Source organism: Monodelphis domestica, chromosome 1 (genome assembly GCF_027887165.1).
Source record: "Monodelphis domestica isolate mMonDom1 chromosome 1, mMonDom1.pri, whole genome shotgun sequence".
Classification (NCBI taxonomy): domain Eukaryota; kingdom Metazoa; phylum Chordata; class Mammalia; order Didelphimorphia; family Didelphidae; genus Monodelphis; species Monodelphis domestica.
Window position 1 is genome coordinate 213,588,915 of NC_077227.1, and position 22,193 is coordinate 213,611,107.

At 34.9% G+C, this 22,193-nt stretch overlaps 1 protein-coding gene across 16 annotated transcripts in view; it reads left to right on the forward strand.

The window, feature by feature from the left end:
• Nucleotides 1-22,193, forward strand: part of HEATR5A (HEAT repeat containing 5A) — a 186,207-nt gene that overhangs the window by 88,096 nt on the left and 75,918 nt on the right. For all 16 annotated transcript variants that reach the window (XM_056810409.1, XM_056810414.1, XM_056810416.1 and 13 more), the window contains exons 15-17: nucleotides 1,347-1,510; nucleotides 1,606-1,781; nucleotides 13,300-13,405. In XM_056810409.1, the coding sequence (XP_056666387.1) occupies nucleotides 1,347-1,510; nucleotides 1,606-1,781; nucleotides 13,300-13,405 (446 nt within the window). The remainder of the gene's footprint in view (nucleotides 1-1,346; nucleotides 1,511-1,605; nucleotides 1,782-13,299; nucleotides 13,406-22,193) is intronic.

Genomic DNA, 22,193 nt, shown 5'->3' on the forward strand with positions numbered 1-22,193 from the left:
CCCTGATAAGGATCTCTTAGCAGAACAGATTTGTGTTGCCAGAATTCTTTTGTTTTTTGAACCCTGCTTACATTTCTGTTTTTTTTTAAACCCTTACCTTCCATCTTGGAATCAATACTGTGTATTGGTTCCAAGGCAGAAGAATGGTAAGGGCTAGGCAATGGGGGTCAAGTGACTTGCCCAGGGTCACACAGCTAGGAAGTGTCTGAGGCCAGATTTGAACCTAGTACCTCCCATCTCTAGGCCTGGCTCTCAATCCACTGAGATACCCAGCTGCCCCCTATTTCTGTTTATCTGTTTCAGTATATACTTGCATATAATTAGATGTAAAGGTAGTATTAAAGTAAAAAAGTTGCCCTTTTTAAGAAGATCAGTTTTGCAAACAGCCATATTAATCAAAAAGTCAAATCGAGTGATTTTCCACAGTACTTTAGAATACTCTGCTTAATAAAAAGGGTCATTAAAGCATTGTTTCTCTTGTATACTTATAGTACATTAGCTACTTGACAATTGTTTGGAGTGGGCCTAGCATCAAAGATAATTTTAGCAGTATATGAGTTAAACTTTTAAGATTAAAAATATATTCCCCAAAAATTATAGTCAGATTATACACTACTGCATATAATAAAGCTTTCAATGTGAGGAGTTTTATTACAATTTAATATTAATCAAATGAAAATAACCACTTGATATTTTACTGTAAACTGGTAGAAAATTAGCTGATTCATAAGGATACTTTATGCACACCTTTTTCAGGAATATATATTTCAAATAAGTACAGCTAGAACATTTAGTCTTTGCTATTCTTCATGTACTTCAATCATAGCATTGAAAGAAGATTATGTTCTTTAAATTGTTTTGTAATAGTCCTGATGGATTTCTGCTGATCAGTCCACATCTCTCCCTTGGTATCCCATATAACCAGTAGCACATTTGAAACATATTTTTAAGATACTTTTTTTAGGTTTGTAGGAAAAGCGTTTTGCCCATGGAATACAACAAATCTAACTTGACCTGAAAAAAGGTAATACACAGCTTTTTGTCAGGAAGATCAGGGTTCACATGCTACCGCCAATACATCCTAGTTTCATAGCTGTAGATAAGTCATTTAATCTTTTTGGACCCTAGGGGGCTCTGATTGAATTACAGATGTCATGCTAATCTACCTTATTAGGAAAGATTTCTAAGTTGTAAGTTCCTCACACTGATGAAACCATAGGTCTGGACAAGAAAAGAAACTTGACCCTTACAAAGATAAAATTCATTGTCTATGTTTAACTACCTGAGCTAATTTTTGATAATTGATTAAATATCCATTTCTTTTCCCTTTTATTTTGGCTCATCAGGAAGCCTCTGTGTTATTCTCAAAGAACTGGCTACAGATCTGACTGCTTCTGATATCCAGATGGCAGCATCCACATTCTTACTTCCACCCCTCTGTCATCAGGATGATCTTTTATTACTAAGTCCTTTACTACAAGAAACTGACCACAGATTTATTGAAGAACAGGTAAAGTTCATTCTCAAATAGTTCTTGGCTAAGTTCTGGATAATGTCAATTTGGATACCACAGCTAACAAGCTTTATTTATCTTTTTTTTTTTAGCTCCTCCTTGGAAATGGCATTGCTTGTGGAAGCCTGGAGTATGACCCATTTTCAATTTATGAGCATGGTATAGAAGGGAATTCAGTACCTAAGCCCCTACCACCAATGTTTTCACTTATCAGTTCTGCAACCAGACTTTTTGGAATTGTGTGTGCCCATGTAGGAGAAACTCAGAGGTAAACATTTTGAATCTCTTGAATAAACACATGGCTTCAACTTCAACATGAAAATATGCTATGCAACTGTTGAATATTTGATAGAAAAATGAATAGGAAGATCACACTTTTTGTCAATATGTACATATCTTGGGTTTAAAGAAGTTGATAGATCTATGTGATAGAAAAGTATTGTGTTATTTATGAGATATTTGTTGAGCATGTCCTATGTACATATAACTGTGCTAAGCATCATTAGGAATGCAAAGTATAACATGTTATAGAACTTACAGTCTAGTTGGGGAGAAGGGGCATACCTACATACATGAAAAGATAAATAACATTACAAACCTATGATCTGAATTCCACAGCAGAGACAGTTAACTTAAAGAGATCACTTTGGACTGAAATGGTCATTGAAGGCTTTAGAAAACAGACTAACTATCCTAGAAATTTATTATATTTTAAGACATAATTTAGGACAAAAATTTTAGGACAATAATTAACATTGGTCAAAGGATCAACGTTGTATCCCAATAATTGAAGGATTTAGATGTGTAGCCCTAGAAAGAGAATACCACTATGTTTTTGATAGGCAAAGAGAAAGATTTGCTAAGAAATGAATTCCAGGAAGTATTGTTATCATTTTAAATTTGTTTTTGTTTTTTTAAACCCATACCTTCCACCTTAGAATCAATACTGTGTATTGGTTCTATACCAGAAGAGTTCTAAGGTAAGAGCTTGGCAATGGGGGCTAAGTGACTTGCCCAGTTTCATATAAGTAGGAATGTCTGAGACCAAATTTGAACCCAGGACCTATCATCTCTGCATCTGGCTCTCAATCCACTGAGCTACCTAGCCACCCCCTTTAGTTTGGTTTTGAACCTTTAACCTAGATAATTTGATATCCTCATCTTGGTAACTACTGAGAAGTTTCTATTCATAGCTATAATCCAGCTATAGCTTACAAATAGGACGATTTTTTTCATGGCTGTCCCTTTTATAGTAGTACTGTTTATAATTTTACTAGGGGTGGAGCCAAGGTGGTAACTTGGTAGCAGTATAAGCTGAAACTGCTCTGAGAAGCCTCATAAACCAATATTTAAAACCACCTCAAGACAACAAGAGTCAAAAACCAAGAACAAGACAGAGAGAGGGGGTTCTCCTGTGGAAAACAACATGAAAGATAGGCAGAGAGAATTGATTTTCACACAATAACTGGAAGTAAAATTGCACACAGAGAAGTGCTAGCCAACCACCCCTCACTATAACTGCACCAAGTTCTGAGCCTAGGCAGAGGCCTGTAAAATTTAAATTAATATCAATAACTCCAGGTTCTTATTTTTCCATAGAGTTTTATTAATAATCACTTGAAGTAGAAAAAATAAAAAGGATAGATGTATAAAGCCTAATTTTTTAACTTAACCTACCACATGTGTGGATTCTCTCACATGGCTCTCAGCCAGCCTCCTCAGCTGCGTTCCAGGAAAAAAGAGAGAATCCACATATGTGGTCAGTTAGGTTAGAAAATTTGATTTTACACTGCTATCCTTTTTATTTTTTCTAATTCAAGTGATTATTAATAAAACTCTATGGAAAAATAAGAACCTGGAGTTATTCATTTTAATTTAAATTTTATAGGCCAACTTTGGGATCCTGGGACCCTGCCTATACAAACAACAAAACAACCCACTTCCCACCCCCAACCCCTGGAGTCCCAGGCCCTGGCACAATTCTGCCATGAGGCCTAGAAGTTCATACCACTTGGCCCTTTCAAGCCTGTGCTATTGGTGAAGCCTTAGTCCCAGAGCAAAATAGCTCAGAGTGCTGAATCCTACAAGCCATCAGCAGAAGAGACAGAAGTAGCAGCTTTCAGAACTTTCAGTCCACAGGCAAAAAACAAACAAAAAGCAAAAAAAAATGCCTAACCATATAAAATTTCTATGTAGACATACAAAGCAGAGTCAGTAGAAGACTCTTAGATCCAAGCAACCACATGCAAAACTTCAAAGAAAACTGGGAATTGATTTCAGGCACTAGAAGAACTCAAAAAGGAATTCAAAAATCAAATAAGACAAGTGGAAGAAAAATGTTGAAAAAATGAAAATAATGCAATAAGAAAAAACAGCTTAAAAATAAAAATGGGTTAACTGGAAAAAGAGGCACAAAAATCCAGTGAAGAAGTGTTTCTTAAAAAACAGAATTGACCAACTGGAAAAAGAGGCAAAAAAAAAATCCAATAAAGAGAAGCATTCCATGAAAAGTAGAATGGACCAAATGAAAAATGAGGATCAAAAGGTCAGGGAAGAAATTCAGTCTTTAAAAATTAGAACTGGGTAAATAGAAGCTAATGACTACAAGACATCAAGAAACAATAAAACAGAATCAAAAGAATGAAAAAAATAGAAGAAAATATGAAATATCTTACAGAAAAAAAAAACAACTGATCTAGAAAATAGATCCAGGAATGACAGTTTAAGAATTATTGGACTACCTGAAAGTTATGATTTAAAAAAACTTAGACATCATAGTATAAGAAATTATGAAAGAAAACTACCCTGATAGTCTTGAATGAGAGTAAAATAGAAATTGAAAGAATCCTCAGATTATATTCTTTCAGGGGAAAGTATGATCTTTTACTAAAATAGAAGATTTCCAAGCATTCCTGAAGAAAAGACCAGACATAAACAGAAATTTTGATACTCAAATGCAAAATTCAAGAGAAACATAAAAAGATAAATAAGAAAGAAAAAAATTTAAGGGTTTCAATAAGGTCAAATTGTTTATATTCTATATGGAAAGATGACATTTGTAACTTAAAAATTTTTATCATTATCAAGATAGTTAGAAGTATACATAGACAGAGGGTGTGGTATTAAGCAGTTTAGAATGATATGCAAAAAGAAATTCAAGGGATGAAAAAGAAGATTGCATTAAGAAAAATGAGAAGAGTGAAGTAAAATGGGGTAAATTATATCACATAAAGAGGCACAGTGGGGCAATTATGATAGTGGATGGGAGAATGAAGGTGGTGACAGCTAAATACTTAAACCTTACTCTCCTTGGAATTGACTCAGAAAGGGAAGAACAGCTAGATTCATTGGAATGTAGAATCCTATCTTACCTTCTAGATAAGTGGAAGGGCAATAAGAAGGTTGGTGCTGGGAAGGGGAGTAATATAAAGGGTGGGAGGCATGATTAAAAGCAAAATACCAGTATGGGGGGAAAGAGTGAAAGGAGAAAGAACATGATTAAAATATATGTGTACTATCATATTAAACTATATTATGCTTTTCTAATGGTGAGAATGATGCACATATTAAATTCTAAAGCATTTTGCAGTGGGTATAAATAATTTTTTAAAAGTTAGGGAGCAATTAAAAAGGAAACCTGCTACCTTAGATAGACATTCATTAGATATAAATGTTTAGTAGTTTGGGAAATATTAATAAACTAGGTCATAAGAAATTATTTGCAGTTTCCATTGAATTTCATTAGAGGACTAGGAAGAACAAACTGCATGAAGGCAACAGATGGGAAAGCTATCCCACTGTGCTTTGAATTTTAAAAGTTATAATATTTATGGTTGGGTTCTATATGTAAATTTCCTCATTTTCTCACAGTTAAGATGTAACTTATTAAAGATTACTTGCTGTTATTCACCCTTAGAACCACGCCTTTTTAGGTTTTTTTGAGATAAAAACATAATTAAAAGTTAGGTCTTAAATTTAAAAAGGTTAATTGGAGAGCAGATAGGCATTAAAAGCTTGGGGTTTTTGTTCGATGTGCCATACTTTCATTTTTTTCTGGCATTTTTGTTGCTTGCATACATTTGGTTCCCTTTTTTTGCATAGATACCTTTTCCTTTTGGTTGCATTTTTTGGGCACATGACACCCAGACTTGAAGAAATCCTAGTTAAAAATTAAATTAAGGATAGAAAGTTGTTTTTCTCTGTTCCAATCCCACTACACTTGCAATAAGAAAAATTTTTATTTTGAGAGCATCTTAAATCCCAAAATGTAGGAATATTTTATGTATATAATTTTATAGTCATCATAAATAATATTGGCAAGATATTGTGCTAAGACTCATATTATAGAATATCATTTAGTTAATCATTAAATGGTTTTTAAATGCCTGTTCTATAACTGGCACTTTATTAAACATTGGGGATTTGAAAAGAGGCAAAAGTCCTCCACCTTGAGGAGCTCACAATCTAGGGAAGGAGCAACTTATAAACATAAATATAAATATAAACAAAACAAGCTGTATACAGATTAAAGTGGAAATAAAGGGATTGGGAAAGGCTTTCTTAAATAGACAAGATTTTGTTGGTATTTAACAGAAGCCAGCAGAGCCAATAGAATTTAGAAGGAACATTCCACGCATGGGGGGGGGGGGGGGGGAGAAGGACAGCCAGAGAGAATGTCTACAGTTAAGAAAGGATGTGTCTTGTTCATTGTCTCTGGCTTGAAGAGTACAGGGAAGATAATAAATTGTAAGAAGACTGGAAAGATACAAGTTTATATAGGACTTTGAATACTGAATAGCAGATTTTGTATTTGATCCTGGAAGTGATAGGCAACCATTAGAGTTTATTAAATAAAGGGGGTGACATGAAAACCACTTTGGTACTTGAATTGAAGACAGATTGGAATGAGAAGAAACTCAAAGCAGCCAGACCTATCAACAAGCTATTGCAGCAGTAAAAGATGATAAGAGCCTGCTCCAGAGTGGCAGCAGTGTAATAGGAAAGAAGTATTCAAGAGATGTTACATAGGCGAAATCAGTGGGTGCTGACAACAAATTGAATTTGAGAGGGATGAGAGTTAGTGAGGAGTCATGGATCACCTCTAGATTATGAGCTTGAAGAACTAGGAGGGTATTGCCCTTTTCAATCTGTTTTGGATATGATAAGTTTAATATGCTTACTTGACATCCAGTTCAAAATGTCTGAAAAGCAGCTGGAGATGAAAGATTAGAGTTCAACAGAGAGGTGAGAACAGAAGAAGTAAATATGAGAATTGTCAGCACAGAGATGGTAATTAATTCCATGGGAGATGGATCAAATGAAATAGTATAAAGGGAAAAGAGAACAGGACCCAAGAAAGAACTCTGAGAGACACCTATGGTTATAGGGCATGTTCCAGATGAAGATCCAGCAAAGGGGCCTGAAGAGTGGTCAGATAGGTTGAAGAAAAGGCAGAAGAAATTGGTGTCCTAGATCAACAGAATCAGAAACTGCAGAGATGTTAAGGAGAACAGGGATTTAGAGAAGGCCTTTGAATTTGGCAACTAAGAGATCATTAATAACTTTGGAGAAAGAAATTTTAGGGTAATGATGAGGTTGAAAGCAAAAGAAGTTAAGGAAAGAGTGGGAAGAGAGGTAGTGAAGGCATCTACTGTGTATAGCCTCAAGGAGTTCAGCAAAAAAGGGCAGAAGAGAATGATAGCAGGGATAGGAGAAAATAAGAGTTTTTGTTTTGTTTTGTTTTTTTCCCAGAGGAGATATAGGTATGGTTTGTAGACAGCAGGAAAGGAGCCAGTAGAGATTGAAAATAAGTGAAAGAATAGGGATGACAGAGGATGGCAATCTGTTGCAAGATTCAGGAGGAAATAAGATCACTTGAACAAATGAGGGGTTAACCGTCATAAAGAGTAAGGCCACTTTGTTATGTTAGATGGGTGAAAGAAGAGATAGTAGCAGAAGGCATCTAGTGTTAGGTGAGGAAAAGGGGAGAAGATGAAGTTCATGGTAAATAGCCTTAGTTTTTTTTCTGTAAAATATATGGCAAAGTTCTCAGCTGGGAGAGAAGGAGAGGAGAGGAACCATGGAAGGTTTGGAGAATGATGAAAAGGTTTGAAAAGGCTCCTGTGGAGAGTGAGATAGGGATTTGATGAGACAAATATAGAAGGAGTTTGGTAGTAGCAAGGGCACAATTGAAGTTGTAGAACATAAATTTGTGGTGGATCCAGCCAAAGTGTTTACATGATTTTCTCCACCTTTGTACAGCAGCATGTGTGTAGGAGTGAAGCAGTAAAGGGTGCAAGTTATCTAAAGCTGAAGTTTGAAAGGGTGTAAAAGGCAAAATAAGTGTTTTAGGTTTTCAAGAGAGGAAGATAATATAGTTGAATTGGCTCACCAATAAGGTCAAGATGGGGAAAAGAGAAGACTCTGGCTAGAGATAGCTAAATTAATTGGGAAAAATATCCCCTTAGATAATTTTTTGAGAAATAATGTATTTTTGACAAATAACATGGGCAGTAGAAAGAGGAAGTTGTCTCTCCATATTTCAAAGTAAACTTATTAGGGGAAGAGACAATTGGTTTCTTCTACCTAATATACTGCTTGGTTAGATAGCTTGGCACTTAATGACTTTTCATTCATTCATTACCTAGTTAATTTTTTTCCCCAAGAGTTTACTTAGAGCATATCTTAGAGTATATTTTACAGGGAGTATAAGTAGAGGAAATTGGCAATTTTTAGAGTTTGGTTTTTTTTTTCCTGTGTAAATGACTGGTCTCTTCTCACTAGTTCCTTATTATATTTTCATTCAGACCAAAAGAAATTCATTTTATGGGGATAGGTAGGTGGCTCACTTAATTAAGATCCAGGCCCAGATGTGAGAGGTCTTGGGTTCAAATGTAGCCTCAGATACTTCCTAGCTGTGTGACCCTGGGCAAGTCACTTAACCCCCATTGTCTAGCTCTTAGCACTCTTCTGCCTTAGAACAAATAAACAGTATTGATCCTAAGACAGAAGGTAAGTGTTTAAAAAAAATCATTTTAGGTTATTATTTTTCCTCTCAAGCAGTTCTATTTGTGGTAATTGACAAAATGACAAAATTTTACAATTTCTATCTGGGGCCTGATTGGTTCCTAAGAATCTGTTATTTTCCTTTTTTTCTCAGAGCCCAAATTATTTTTCAGGTCTCTACTGCCATCAGCATGCCCATTATCTGAATTAACTGGGGAAAAAGTTGCTATGGGCTGTGATAAAGATGAACAGAAATTAGTCCATGAGACTATACTATGACAGAAAATATAAAATAAATTAAGGTATTTTATCCTATGATTAAAAAGATAACTTTTCCATCCTTTTGAGAGGGACCATTTAAAATCTGTCTATATATCAAACAACTTTTTAAAATGATCAGAGTAGATTGAGATTAGTTGCTCAAAGTAGCAACATTTATGAAGATAGATGCCTCTTAAATAATGTATCTTCTCATCTTATATGAAGTTGATGCTACTGACCCACTGTCAAAGTATCATATTTATTGTTATCTCATCTCTTTGAGAAGAGATGTGTTTGTGTTGATCTTTTGACACTCTTGCCCAATCACAAAGATGCATAGCTCATGCTCAGTACCTCTGGAAATAGTGATGTCTTTGATGACTGTTACAATAGGTAAAGCTAGCTGATTTTGGTCTCATTTGCACCATAATTTTATTAACTCAACCAGCTCCTAAAAGATGACATTTTTAGTAGATAAGTCAAGATTGTGATTCAAGGTTAAGAATACTTGTAAACTTTTCAGATGTGCTTACTTTGTAGTTGGTAGTAAGGATAAAAAAAATAGCATACTCCCTCTTCTCTAGTTTAATAGGAAGGATAAAACTTGTAAGTAAATTAATAAGCATGATTATAACATAGAATATAATAAAGGGAAAAGAAGAAGTCTAGACAAAGTAAAATAATATGAAACAGACCACTTTCACATAGGATTAATCAAATTCACTTTATAGACGAAGAAGCAATTGATGGGGACATTAAAAAGAGAGAAGGGCGTTACAAGAGGCAGAGATGTCGGGAGGAGGGGTTATTCCATGGGTGCAAGAATATGAGAATGCAGAAAAGATTCTAGAAGGCAAGACAAGAAATGCCAAATGGTACAATTTAACTGGCACATATATGTAGTTTAATGATGAGGATAATATTGAAATGAAGTTTGTATGAAATAGCTGTTAAAAAATAAGATGAAAATATTAAGAAATTTACCTTGAAAGGAAGTTATAAGCAGGTTTAAATGACAGGCTAAGGAGTTTGTGTTTTATTCTATGGGCAATAAAGTTTTTTGAGCAAGGAACTGACAACTTGTTCATTGGGATTTTTTAGTAGCTCTATTGTTTATGGGTTTAAGAGGGGAGAGAATGCAGGAAGACCAGTTAGAAACCTATTATAGTAGTCCAGGAAACACTACAATTATTAACTGCCTTTGGAGTGAAGAGGAGGGCATGCATAAGTGAGCTGTTGTAGAAGTAGAGTTGACAGGACTTACCAACTAATTTGATATAGATAAGGGAATTGGAGAGAAAAGTCAAAGATTATATTGAAGCTTTTAGCCTGAATGACTGGGAACATAGTGATACTGTGAACAAAAACCTGGGAGAAAAGCATGTTTTGAGGAAAAGATCAGTTTTGAATATGTTGATATTGAAGCTCTGACCTGATGTTCAAATAAATTTGTCATCAAGCAGTTAGAAATGAGGTCAAGCAGGATGAGGTCTGGGAAAAGTCAAATGGATTTGACAATTAGGAAGTGAGCTGTATATATAGAGTGGTGGGGACAGAAGCCAAAAACCAGGAGGTTTGTTGTGAATGAGTGGTAAAGAGGTTGATTGGGTGATTCTATAACACATTTCTAAAACACTAGTAAGGATGGAGAGAACACATATTTAATAATATCTTGAAGAGACAGTAACAGAGACAGGGGAAGATTATTTTTACTTTGCAAATAAATGTTCATAGATAGCAGGAAAGAATCCAATAGAGAGGGAGAACTTGAAGATAAAGGAGTGGGAGAAAGGTCCCACTTTGAGGATGTTCCTGTAGGAGGCAAAAGGAAATGAGATGAAGGACATAAGAGTGAATTTAACAAGGAGGAGGACCGTTTCATCTCTCAAACTGGAAGAAGGGAAGAGAGTATGGTTCAAATTTTCTGTTATAGAAAAAGAACAATCAAGAAATAAAAAAGATATGGTTGTAGTGTTATATACAGTTAATCCTTACCTTTCACAAGGGTAACATACCTAGAAAATGGTGCAAAAGTAAAAAATGTAAATGTTGATACATTGAACCTATGGGAAATGTGAGATTAGATTCCTGCTACCACCAAAAACTGTTATCTTTTGCTTGAGATTGTGAAAATGCACTTTTCTGTATATAATTTTTTGTAACAAAACAATAATTTTTATAATATTCACTTTTCCTAACAAAGTAACTATGAAAAATCCATTAAATTCAGTATACAAAATAAAATTGGAAGCATGCAAAACACTTTTTCTTACTAGTAATTCCCTAGAATTTTGTGACTTTTTTTGTGCTAACATCTCGATAAATAAAAAAATTCATTGCAGACACTATTCATTTTTCATAACACATGAAAACTACAATGCCATAAATACTATACAGCAAGTAAAATTCTTAAAACAAAAACATTTTAAAATATGAATCTTACCTTCTACTATGTCATATGGCAGTTTTACTGTATACTGTACTGCTATAGTTCCCTCTACCTTGGCCACCCTCAGAAAACCAAGAGAGAAAGAAGTTGTTGATTTTCCTGTGGCTGCTATCCAAAGACACTCATGCTAGTGAGATCTCAACATCACCGTAGAACCTAAAGGACTTGCACTATGCTTTGAAGGCATAATTGTATCCACAAAACTTGAGTTTTAAAGGGAAACAATGAAAATATGCTATGAATGTGCACAGGGACCTCTTTACAGTGATAGAGTGTATAAGATCAGTGAAGAACCTAGTAAGATACCAACCACTCCACTCTCATTTTTTTTCAACTGTTTATAATAGCAAATGTACATGGTTGGCAATGCAGAAGTGATAATGAGGTTACTAAAAAAATCATGGGAATCATAAAAGGCAAACATGGAAGTATTGAGGATTGACTACTAAAAGAAAAAATAATGGAAGCTGAATTGAGAACTTGAGAAAGTTTGGAACAACTTCTGTAAGAAGAAAGAAATTCATTAGAAATCAGTAAATTGATTGTCATGCTATAGTCAATGTCCAATTGAAACTTAGCTAGCATGAACTTGTAGTGGATCCCAGTCAGGATTGTATCATGACTTCCTCTAGCAAGTTCTTGGATGCTTAGCATGCATGGCTCAGAATTAAGAATTAACAAGGCACAAATAGTAAAAGTGCTAAAAGAGTATAGGAATTAGAAGGTTATAGAATTCATTATTATTGAAAATTGCTAATAATAAAATCAATTCTGAAAGAAGAAAAGTAGAACCAGCAAAGAGATTCTGTATAAATACGGAAGCTTCAAAGGACCAGAAGTCATGATAAGTATGGAGAGCAGATTTAGGAGAATGGGATGCAGTAGGAAAGGTATGTGAATAGAAATAGGGAAAGAAAATTTCAGGGTTTAGCATTTTAGAGATAAAATAACTTAAGATACTCTAAGTACAGGTACAAATTTGGGTAACTGAGGAGATGGAGTTCCTAAGAGTTGATGGTGATAAATTGAGAAGTTTCTATTAGAAGAATCACCAGTATAAATGTTGACATCATTGAAAGTGATTGCAAGAGATTGGGATGAAATAAGAATGTAACCAGGTGCAAAAGTCATATAAGAAAAGGGAGAATTTCCTAGAAAGCATTATTTAAGAGTGAGCATAATCTTGAAAGATGATGTAATTGAATGAAATGAACATCTAAGGAGGTATAGTTGTCAAATGATGCTTATAAATGAATGGTCTGGATGTACCATAGGGATTTCCATATTTTTATTAGTGTTGGAACTTTTAAGAAAAAAATCATCCATATGGCATAATCTTTTGGGTAGATAAGAAAAAATGCATCACCCCTACTTATTAAATATTCCCATTATCTCCCATATATTAAAGAGAAAGTATGGCAAAGTACTGGACCTGGAGTTTGGAAAACCTGAGTTCAGTTTTGTCTCTGATACTAGGTCTATGACTGAGCAAATTACATAATCTCTGTCTATTTTGGGCTATTCTCAAAGTCTATGTTACTGTTACAGACATTGTTGTTCATCTGTTTTGGTCATGTTTGACTCTGTGACCCCATTTGAGGTTTTCTTGGCAAAGATAATTAGATTGGTTTGCCGTTTCCTTCTACAGATGAGAAAACCAAAACAAACAGTTAAGTGACTTGCCCAGAATCACACAGCTAATGTATCTGAAAGCCAGATTTGGGCACAGGAAGATGAGTCTTCCAAACTCCAGAATGTGCATTCTATCAACTGTATCACCTAGTTGTCCTGTTGTTACAGATGAGTTGCAATCTATTCGCATTGGTAGATGGAATTCCCAAAAAAGCAATCTCATGTCTTTGATGTTATTTAGTCTAATTGGGTTCCTTTTCTATGCAATTTTAAGGTGTTTTTTTCTCATCAATTGCATAAATTTTAGTACTGCTCATGAAATAATTAAGTATCAAATTACTATAGAAACATCCAAGGAAGTCTTTTTGACTTACTTTTTAAATGAATATTTCATTTTACCTATATCTATTTTTTAATATTTTTGCTTTTGATTTTTAAGGCTTTCAGTATTGGAACTACTTTTGGACAGTATAAAGCACTCAAAAGCATCTCGTCAACAAGTAGTACAATTACATGTTTTGTCAGCATTTTCTAGTTTTTTGAAGGTAAGCCTTATATTTTTGTAAATAAATATTTCCTTGTGTATTCTTTTAATGACACCCCTCCCCCCCAAAAATGCCTTAAAAAAGCAGCAGCCTATCCATCTTCATCTCCTGAGGAAATTGCTTCAAGAATTGAACTTTTTTCCTTTCTTATAATTTTATATAATCTCATTTTTTAAATTCATTTTTCATGTCAATCTAATAGTTACTCAGAATCTACACAATCTGAGTAGCCCTGACATTTTTGTGTGTTGCATATTTTGTATAGACAATTAGCTGCTCTTTCAGGGTAAGGAAAGCATTAAATGTATAGCATAGGAGTCTTAAAATGTTCAGTATGTGTTTCTGTCTTTATAGTATCAGCAAATTGTTATTGAGTAACTACTAGGCATAGGAAACCATACAAGTAATGTATTTTAAATGCCCTTGAAATTGTATTATGCATAAAATTTTGACAGCTTTATGAACATGAAATATTTCCTAAAACTGCTCTATAGCTTAGAGCCTAGGTTGCTTGTAAACTCACCAAATCTCATGGTCTAAAGATCTGCTTCTTTGTGGGTTTGACATTAAAATATTACTTTAAATTCTTGCATGAAGCTAAATGAGTTTCACATTTTGTCAAGTTGTTATTCTATATGGATCATTATTTATGATGACTCTTATAGTTATGTTTCTATTTAATATGTTTGTTTTGTTTAGTTTACATTTGGTGCTATAACTAGGAAGTCCACTCTTGGCTAGAGAAGTGTCAGTCGTAATAGTAATTTGTCCTACTAACATATATATGCACATATTAATATTTTTATATATTTATAGCAAAATATACTGTTTAAAATGAAACTTAAAGCAATCTAGGTTGCTTACAAACTCACCAAATCTCATGGTCTTAAAGATCTGCTTCTTTGTGGGTTTGGCATTAAAATATTACTGTAAATTCTTGCATGAAGCTAAATTACTTTCACATTTTGTCAAGTTGTTATTCTATATGGAACATACTGGAACAATCAAACATGCATGCATGTAAGGTTTTTTCATGCAGTATGTAAGATTGAAATTTTCATTGTGCATGGAAGATATGAGTTCTTCATCAGTGCTTGTCAGTATTCATTAGGTATTCTTCATGTGTGGAAGTAAGCTTTTACATATGATCATTTTCATGAGTGGGTGTATGCATAATGTATAAGTTCTTAGATTTTGTTAGGAATATGAATTTGAAGTTTTCTTATCTTTTGTTTTAATTTCCACAAGGGGATTTATTGTTTGCTGTCTTTTAGATATGTCTTAGAGATAGTAGTTGGATATAATATATTTCATTTAGTCATGGAGTTATGTTTTCATGTTAAATAACTTTATTTTCTTTGCTGTTACTACTCTTGGCAAAGACTTTGTATAAATTATGTAGATACTTTTCTTTGGAGCTAATTTTTTAAAATGCATGTTTTTCTTTCTATCTGTTTTACTGACTATATTCCTTTCCAGAGCTGTTATATTTGCTTTAGCAGAGCTTTTCTGTTGACTTTTACTCTCATGTGTTTTCCTTTCATAGCTTTCCATTCATAAACTTTCATTCATAAGGACTGTTATTAATTATTGATTATTTCTAGGGCTAGTCAACGTTATGGATATGATGCAATTTTACATGGAACCATGGATCTTTTTGATCAACCTTTATAGATGTTGGGGTTGTCATTACGACTGTTGTTGGATCGATCCATCTTGGTTCTGTAGGAGATTCTCTATTAAAGTTCTTGACATATACCTTGTCTCCCAGTTTTATCTTATGCAACGAAAAATCTAATGGTATTCTTTGTCCAAGTAAGCCCAGTTTTCTTAGTTCATCTAATCTACATTGTGTCTGTTTTAAATATTCATTAAGTACACATTCCCCTTTTAACATGGACAAGTATGGTGGCTTTACTGTCCTACCCTGCCAAAGTGGCTGACCATGTAGCATTTCAAATGGTGATATATGCAAGTCAGTCCTAGGTCTAGTTCTTATGTTGAACAAAGCAAGAGGCATAACATCTGTCCATTTTAAGTGTGTTTCTGAACAGAGTTTACCTATTTGTGTCTTCAATTCTTTGTTCATATGCTCGACCTGACCGGAACTTTGGGGCCAATAATCTAAATGATAATTGCATTTAATCTCCAAGTTCTTGTAGATTTCTTGCAGAACTTGGGAAGTGAAATGAGACCCCCTGTTCGAGTCTATGGTATTGGGAATGCCATGATTAGGTATTATCTCTTTTAATAAAAATCTCACTATTGTTGCTGTGTCATTTTTCTTGGATGAACATGCTTCAACCCATCTTGTCAGTCTATCCACAATAACCAATGCATATTTATATCCCTTGTCTTTAGGCATGTTGATATAATCAATTTGAATACATTGGAAAGGCATATAGCTGAGTGGTCTACCTCCCAATGCTATGTTCTTAAAATGTCCTTGATTATACCTTCTGCATGTTTCACATGCCTGACAAGTTCTAATGGCATTTGTTGTTATTCCTGGTGCCATCCAAAACCTCTGTATGGTATCCAGAATCCCTTGCATTCCGTAATGTCCTTTTGCATGAATTACAGTGCATAGATGTTGATACAGCTTTTTAGGGAGAATAGGTCTACCCCCTTGAGCAATCCAGATGCCTTTGATTAGTTTAGCACCTAGCTGCTCCTTCCATGACTATTTCTTCTCTGTCGTAGGATTCAGTGAGATTATACGTTTCAATCAGAAAGAAATTCAGCACACGGTGGGGTCTGATCCTTGCAGCATATTTTGATGTTACGTCTGCTCTATCATTCCCTAGGGATATTCTGTCCTTTCCATGAGTATGTGCTTTACAATGAATTATGGCCACGTCTTTTGGAAAGCCTACAGCATTTATAATATAGTCTATTAATTTGCCATATGTAATTGGTTTCCCAGCCGAAGTTTTATACCCTCTTGTTTTTCCATATGTATGAAGACCAATGCACAGTGGAGAAAACATAGTACAAGTACAGAAAAATGTTAGCTCTTTTTCCTTTAGCTAATTCTAAGGCCATGAGCAGAGTCTTGAGCTTGGCTCCTTGGGCACTAACATGACTTGGCAGTGATGTATGCCAAAGTGTTCTGTCATTATCAACTACAGCTGCCCCTGTGAATTTTCTTCCATTGTGAATATAGGAGGACCTATCTGTGTATATCTCTATTTCTGGATTGATAAGAGGTGTGTCTTTAAGGTGTTCATTTGGTTTGTGCATCATTTCTACTACTTGACCACAATCATGTAATTCTTCTTCACCCATTGGCAAATCAGGAATCAGAGTCACTGGGTTCAATGGTGCACATCTATGAATTGTGATGTTATCATTGCCTAACAGAATGACTTCATACTGGGATATTCTTACATCGGTGAATGGATGCATATTCTGCAACGATAGTAGTTTTTCTATTTGATGTGCAGAATACACATACAATTTACATCCCAATACTATATCATATGATTTCTTGACCATCAGAGCTGTAGCTACTACGCTCCTGAGGCAATTCACCATTCCTTGTGTGACAGAATCGAGGATAGAACTGTAAAACACAATGACCCTTAGATTCAACCCAAAATACTGTCCTAACATTCCAGAAGTGATGCCTTTAGCTTTGTAAAGATAATTTTAGCATTGTGACTTAAAATCTAAATTTAATTTAGTCACCAGGGAAAATCCCAAATAATAAAATACCCAAGTCAGCTGGTAAGTTTATGGTGATTTAATTGATATAGTGGAGGAGATTAAGAAGAAGGAAGAAGGAAAGGGCTAGTACCGGTGGGAAGATTAGGAGATCTCGAAAGTAAGAGTGTGAAAGTGGAAGGAATTAGCCTGACCTCTAAAAGGGCTCAGCCAAGATTCCTGAACCTGAATCAGCTCAAGGGCAAACTCACCTCCAAACCCAGACAAATAACTGCCACCACTCCAAGATGTCGGAACACCTAGCACACTGCCAGCCAGAGTCATCTCTCCAGGGAAAGACAGTGAAGAGAGCCAGTGACGTGCCTTATATAGACGGTTTTACGTCACTTTCCTGCATCTCATCTGTACTAATTATAGCTTAATTTGACTTAGGACAGCCCAGGGGTCTGTCTGCTTTTTCTGCACATATCTGTTGAAGGCCATTTTCCTCAGATATTTAATCAAGTATCTCTATTGTTATTGATCAGGAAATAGCTAAATCAGATCTTCTAAAGTACTATCTGATTATGGTGGAATAGTTTTAAAATTCACAGCTTCATGGACATACAAGTGGAATTCTTCCTTATAATCTGGTATTCCCAAAGCTGGAGCTGATAGAATAGCTCCTTTCAAATGTGACAAAGCATGATGATGTTCTTTGTTCATTTTCAACAGTTCTTTAATTTCTTTCTTTGTCAAATCAGTTAAACATTTGGAAATGAGAATATCCTACTATTGTCTCAAGAAACCAGCAACCCCTAGAAAAGCTCTAAGTTCTTTCTTAGTTCTAGGGACACCTAGTTTCTGTATGTCTGCTATTCTTTTATTAGAGATTTTCCTGGTGCCCCTCTCCAGGACAAATCCCAAATATTCTGCTGTTGGAAGGTCCCACTGAATTTTCTTTTTTGAAATTTTATATCCTCTCTTATGAAGCTTTATCAATAACTTCTTTGAATCCTCGAAACATGGTTTGGGGTCAGGCAATGCTAGCAGTAAATCATCCACATAGTGTATTAATCTGCTACGTTTGAAAGTTATGGTGGCTAAGTCTCTCTGCAGAAGTTGACAAAATATTGAAGCAGACTCACAACATCCCTGCACTAGTCTGGTGTAACACAACTGAGTTTGTCCCCATTGGAAAGCAAAAATATTTTGAGAATCAGGGTATAACAGTATGGTAAAGTAAGTGTTGCTCAAGTCCAACACTGTGTACCACTTAGCTTTTGAAGGTAAATTTGGGTTATTATATCATTTGGCGAAAGTGTTATTACAGTGTGTCTTTTTCTTATAAAGTTATTTATAGCCCTAAGATCTATGACAAATCTCCAAACTGGAGTGCCATCTTCATTGAGGTTGTTTTTTTTTTTAATAGCTAGAATTGGACTATTGTATTCAGATACAGTAGGTCTTAATATGCCTTGTTCTAACAAACTATTTATGATAGGTGTTATTCCTTCTTTTGCTTCTTTACTTAATTTGTATTGTGGTATTCCTTCCCTGACCTCAGTCCTGACAGGTGTCACCAACTTGATCCTACCCACATCATTTTGGTGTTTTGAAAACACCCCTTGTGGTATATCTTTTGGTATTTCATACATAGATATTAAAAATGGAATTTTCTCAGGTTTTTCTTCTAGTTGTTCTAAGTATAACAGTGGGTAGTGTTTCAGTGAATTCTTGAGTAAATGCAAATACATTTTCCCAGATCTTTCACATTGCAACAAAAAAATCCGTCCTAAAAGGGTATCTGGACATGAAGGAATTAATAAGAAAGTGTGATCTATGGTGAGAGGATCCAATTTGACCATAGTGCTTTTAAGCTCAGGGACCTGTTGTATTTGTCCCGTAGCTCCAGCTACAGAAAACATACCCCCTATGTTGGTATCCCCTGGACATGTCTTTAGGACAGATTTTGAAGCACCAGTATCTAAGAGAGCTTTGTAGTTTTTCTTTCCCACTTTAATCCAATCTGGCTTCTATGTAGCTAAGGTGTTTATTGTTACTGAATCACTCTGCATTTCTTTACTACTTTCAGCCAGCTGTATGGTTGAATCAATTAAATCTTCTTGATTTAAAATCATTTCCTATGATATCTTCATTTGAGGTTGATTGTACTATATCCTCTACTTCATTGGAAAATGAATTCAGATCATATCAATGGTTAATCTCATATAATTTTACTTGGTCAGATCCCCCTCTTCCATTTAGAATGTTGGTTTCAAGTTTGTCATTTGAATCCTTGGTTGTTCTAGTAGTTACTAAGTCTGTCATCTGTTCAATTTTATTGATCTGTTCAATTCATCTGTTCAAATTTAACTGTTATTTCACCTCCATTACTTTGAATATGATTATTATTTTCAAATGTAATGTCAGCTTCATTTTCATTAAATTTTGTATTTTCTAAATCAGTCATTGCAGGATGGGAAGTTTCAGCTTCAGGATTCAAATTGGATGTTTTTTCTAAGGAGATCTGTGCCGTATGTGTTTTGTGGGATTTTAAGCAAATCTATGAATATTTCCAAATCATTTACACCTCCATTAACAATAACCTCATTGGTAACAGTAAACTTGTGCTTTGATTTTCTGTTACAGTCATTTTGCTGTAGGGAATTGAAATTTTGTTTCTCTGTATCTCTCACTAACTCCTGCTTGAGTTTATGTGACTTTTTCTTTTACAAAATTCAATCCCTGTGCCCAATCTGTACTGAAAAAAAGTTTTCCAAGAATGCTTTGACTTTATTTCTACTTTTTTCATGTGTGGTTACAATACAGTTTTTCTCTAAGTCTCCTATCTCTGTTGTTATTTGAGAAATGATGTCTTTAACTTCTTCATCAAGCTGTACTACTTGTCTCTGCCTGTCATGTGGTTTGTTACTTGGTTTGCATTTCTCATCACTCACAGATTTAATTTCTTGCACCACCTTTTCACTGTTTCTGCCTAAGTTTAACAGCAATCTGTCTTTCACTATTTTCTCCATCTCCATGTGCCAAACTACATTATAAATCCTGGCTTCATAATTCTCTTCTAACCATGTCTGCATATTTGGGCTTAGTCCCTCATTTTATAGCATCTTTCATTCCCTGTAAATTTGTTGCATGTTGAGTGGATTTCAACATACAATACTCACAAGTAGGGTTTTGCTTTTTTAATTTTACTTTTGTGTTTTTGTTGTTATTAACTTCATACTTCTTTTTTAGAAAAGTCTTTGATCAGGTGTCCTGTCTGATGACAGAAAAAACATTGCCTAGTCTCTCTCTGCACATTTCTTGGCTTATAAACAGGTTTTGTGTATGTTTTAAAAGTATTCAGATTCTTAATTTCCTCAATTTCCTTGTCTCTTGAATTTTTCTATGATTCTTCCAGTTTTTGCTGTAAATCTGCCACCTGTTTATTTTGTTCTGTGTGACTGTCAAAAAAATATGTCGCAGCATCTTGTAATTCAATTAAACTCACTGTATCATATCTAGGAAAATAATGTTTGAAAAAAAATTTTAAGTGTGGTGTGCATCCCTTCAGAAATTGCCTCCTTACGTGGCTTACAGACTTTTCCATGTCCCTTTCTACACCCATTATAGCTTCAGCTGTCTCAGACAGGCAATCAATAAAGGAAGCTGGATGTTCTCCTTTATTTTGCACCAATTTGTCAAATTTTCCCCAAGCACTTGGTTTTGAGCAACACATTTTTATGGCTTGGAGCAAGTCCTCCCTGCATTTCCTCATGTAGATCATTCTAATGGGATTAGAGAAATCAAAGTCTTCCCTTTGCTCCTCTGTCGGCCAACTACAGGTCAGGGCAGTTCCTGACCTAGTCCTATCAATGAACTGACTGTGCTCATGGGGGTTAAAAAGTTCTGCCAAAAGTAATTCCACATTCTGAAAACTGGGTTCAAAAATTTGGAAAGCACATTTTAGCTCCTTATGAGTTTTTATAGGACTCATCAATAAACTTTGGGAACCTTTTCTTCAGGGAATCTAATTCCTGGGTAGTAAATTACCTATGAACCTTTGAAGGCAAACACCAGGCTGTGTTAGAAATCTTGGAAATGTCTTTGAGTGGAAAACTTTTCTCAGCTTCACTATTTGCCTTAGTGTCCTCATCACTGTCATTTCCTTGTGCATTGGATTTTGCTTTCTTGGCCTTTCTGTCTTTATCCTTAGTTGCATTGTCTGCCTGACCATTTCCTTTATCCTTTATCTGATCTAGCCTTTTTGCCTTCAGAAACTCTTCAAACATGTTCTTAACTAGAATGTCCAAGTTTGTATCCACTACCATGATCTGTGCTGTAATGTTTTAAGGATCACACATCTGTAAATGTTTTCAAGGTAGGTCAGAGTCTGTATTACAGCCATGGAAATGATGTAGATCTATGTCAGAATTTGCCAGAGAATGGTTTCTTTTTGAAATGGCATCTGGAGTATGAACATAGTGGTATTGCTTATTTATTCTACAGAATCTATAATCATATTTGTCATTTTGCTATATAAAATATTATAAATCCAATAGCCTGCAATAGCTGCCAGTACTTCTACCTGAGAGATCACCTGTTAGAACATATTGATTGGTAATTGATAACTAACAGATTGGGTTGTTCCCTACTTTCTTCCTCCCTTCCTCCCCTTTCCTCCCCTCCCCTTCCTCCTCTTCCTCCTCCTCCTCCTTCTAAATCAACTCAGTGGTGAGTTTATGATGCTTCAAATGAAATACTTTTTCTCTTCTCTATCTTAAATAAAGGGTTTATTGGGAATGACAGGGAAGGATAAGGAAATGAAGGAAAGAGGATTTGGGGGTTTTTAGAAGAGTTTAGAGATTTTTAGATGATTTTAGATTGGAGGATGGTGTAATATATATAGTTCAATTGGGAGAAATGGCTGATAGGTCTGGAAGTTCAGTCACTATCACAACAGAGCAAGTCAGAGAGATATCTGGACTTTTGTCCTCCTTTCTTCAGTCTTCAAAATTCAAGATCACTTTCAGACTTTTGTCTTAAAATTCAAGAAAGAAAAACTTCCCTCTATCAAGCCACCAAAGTTCAGCCAACAGTTGGTCTGGCTTCCAACTGCCTTTTCTGGTAACATTCCAAA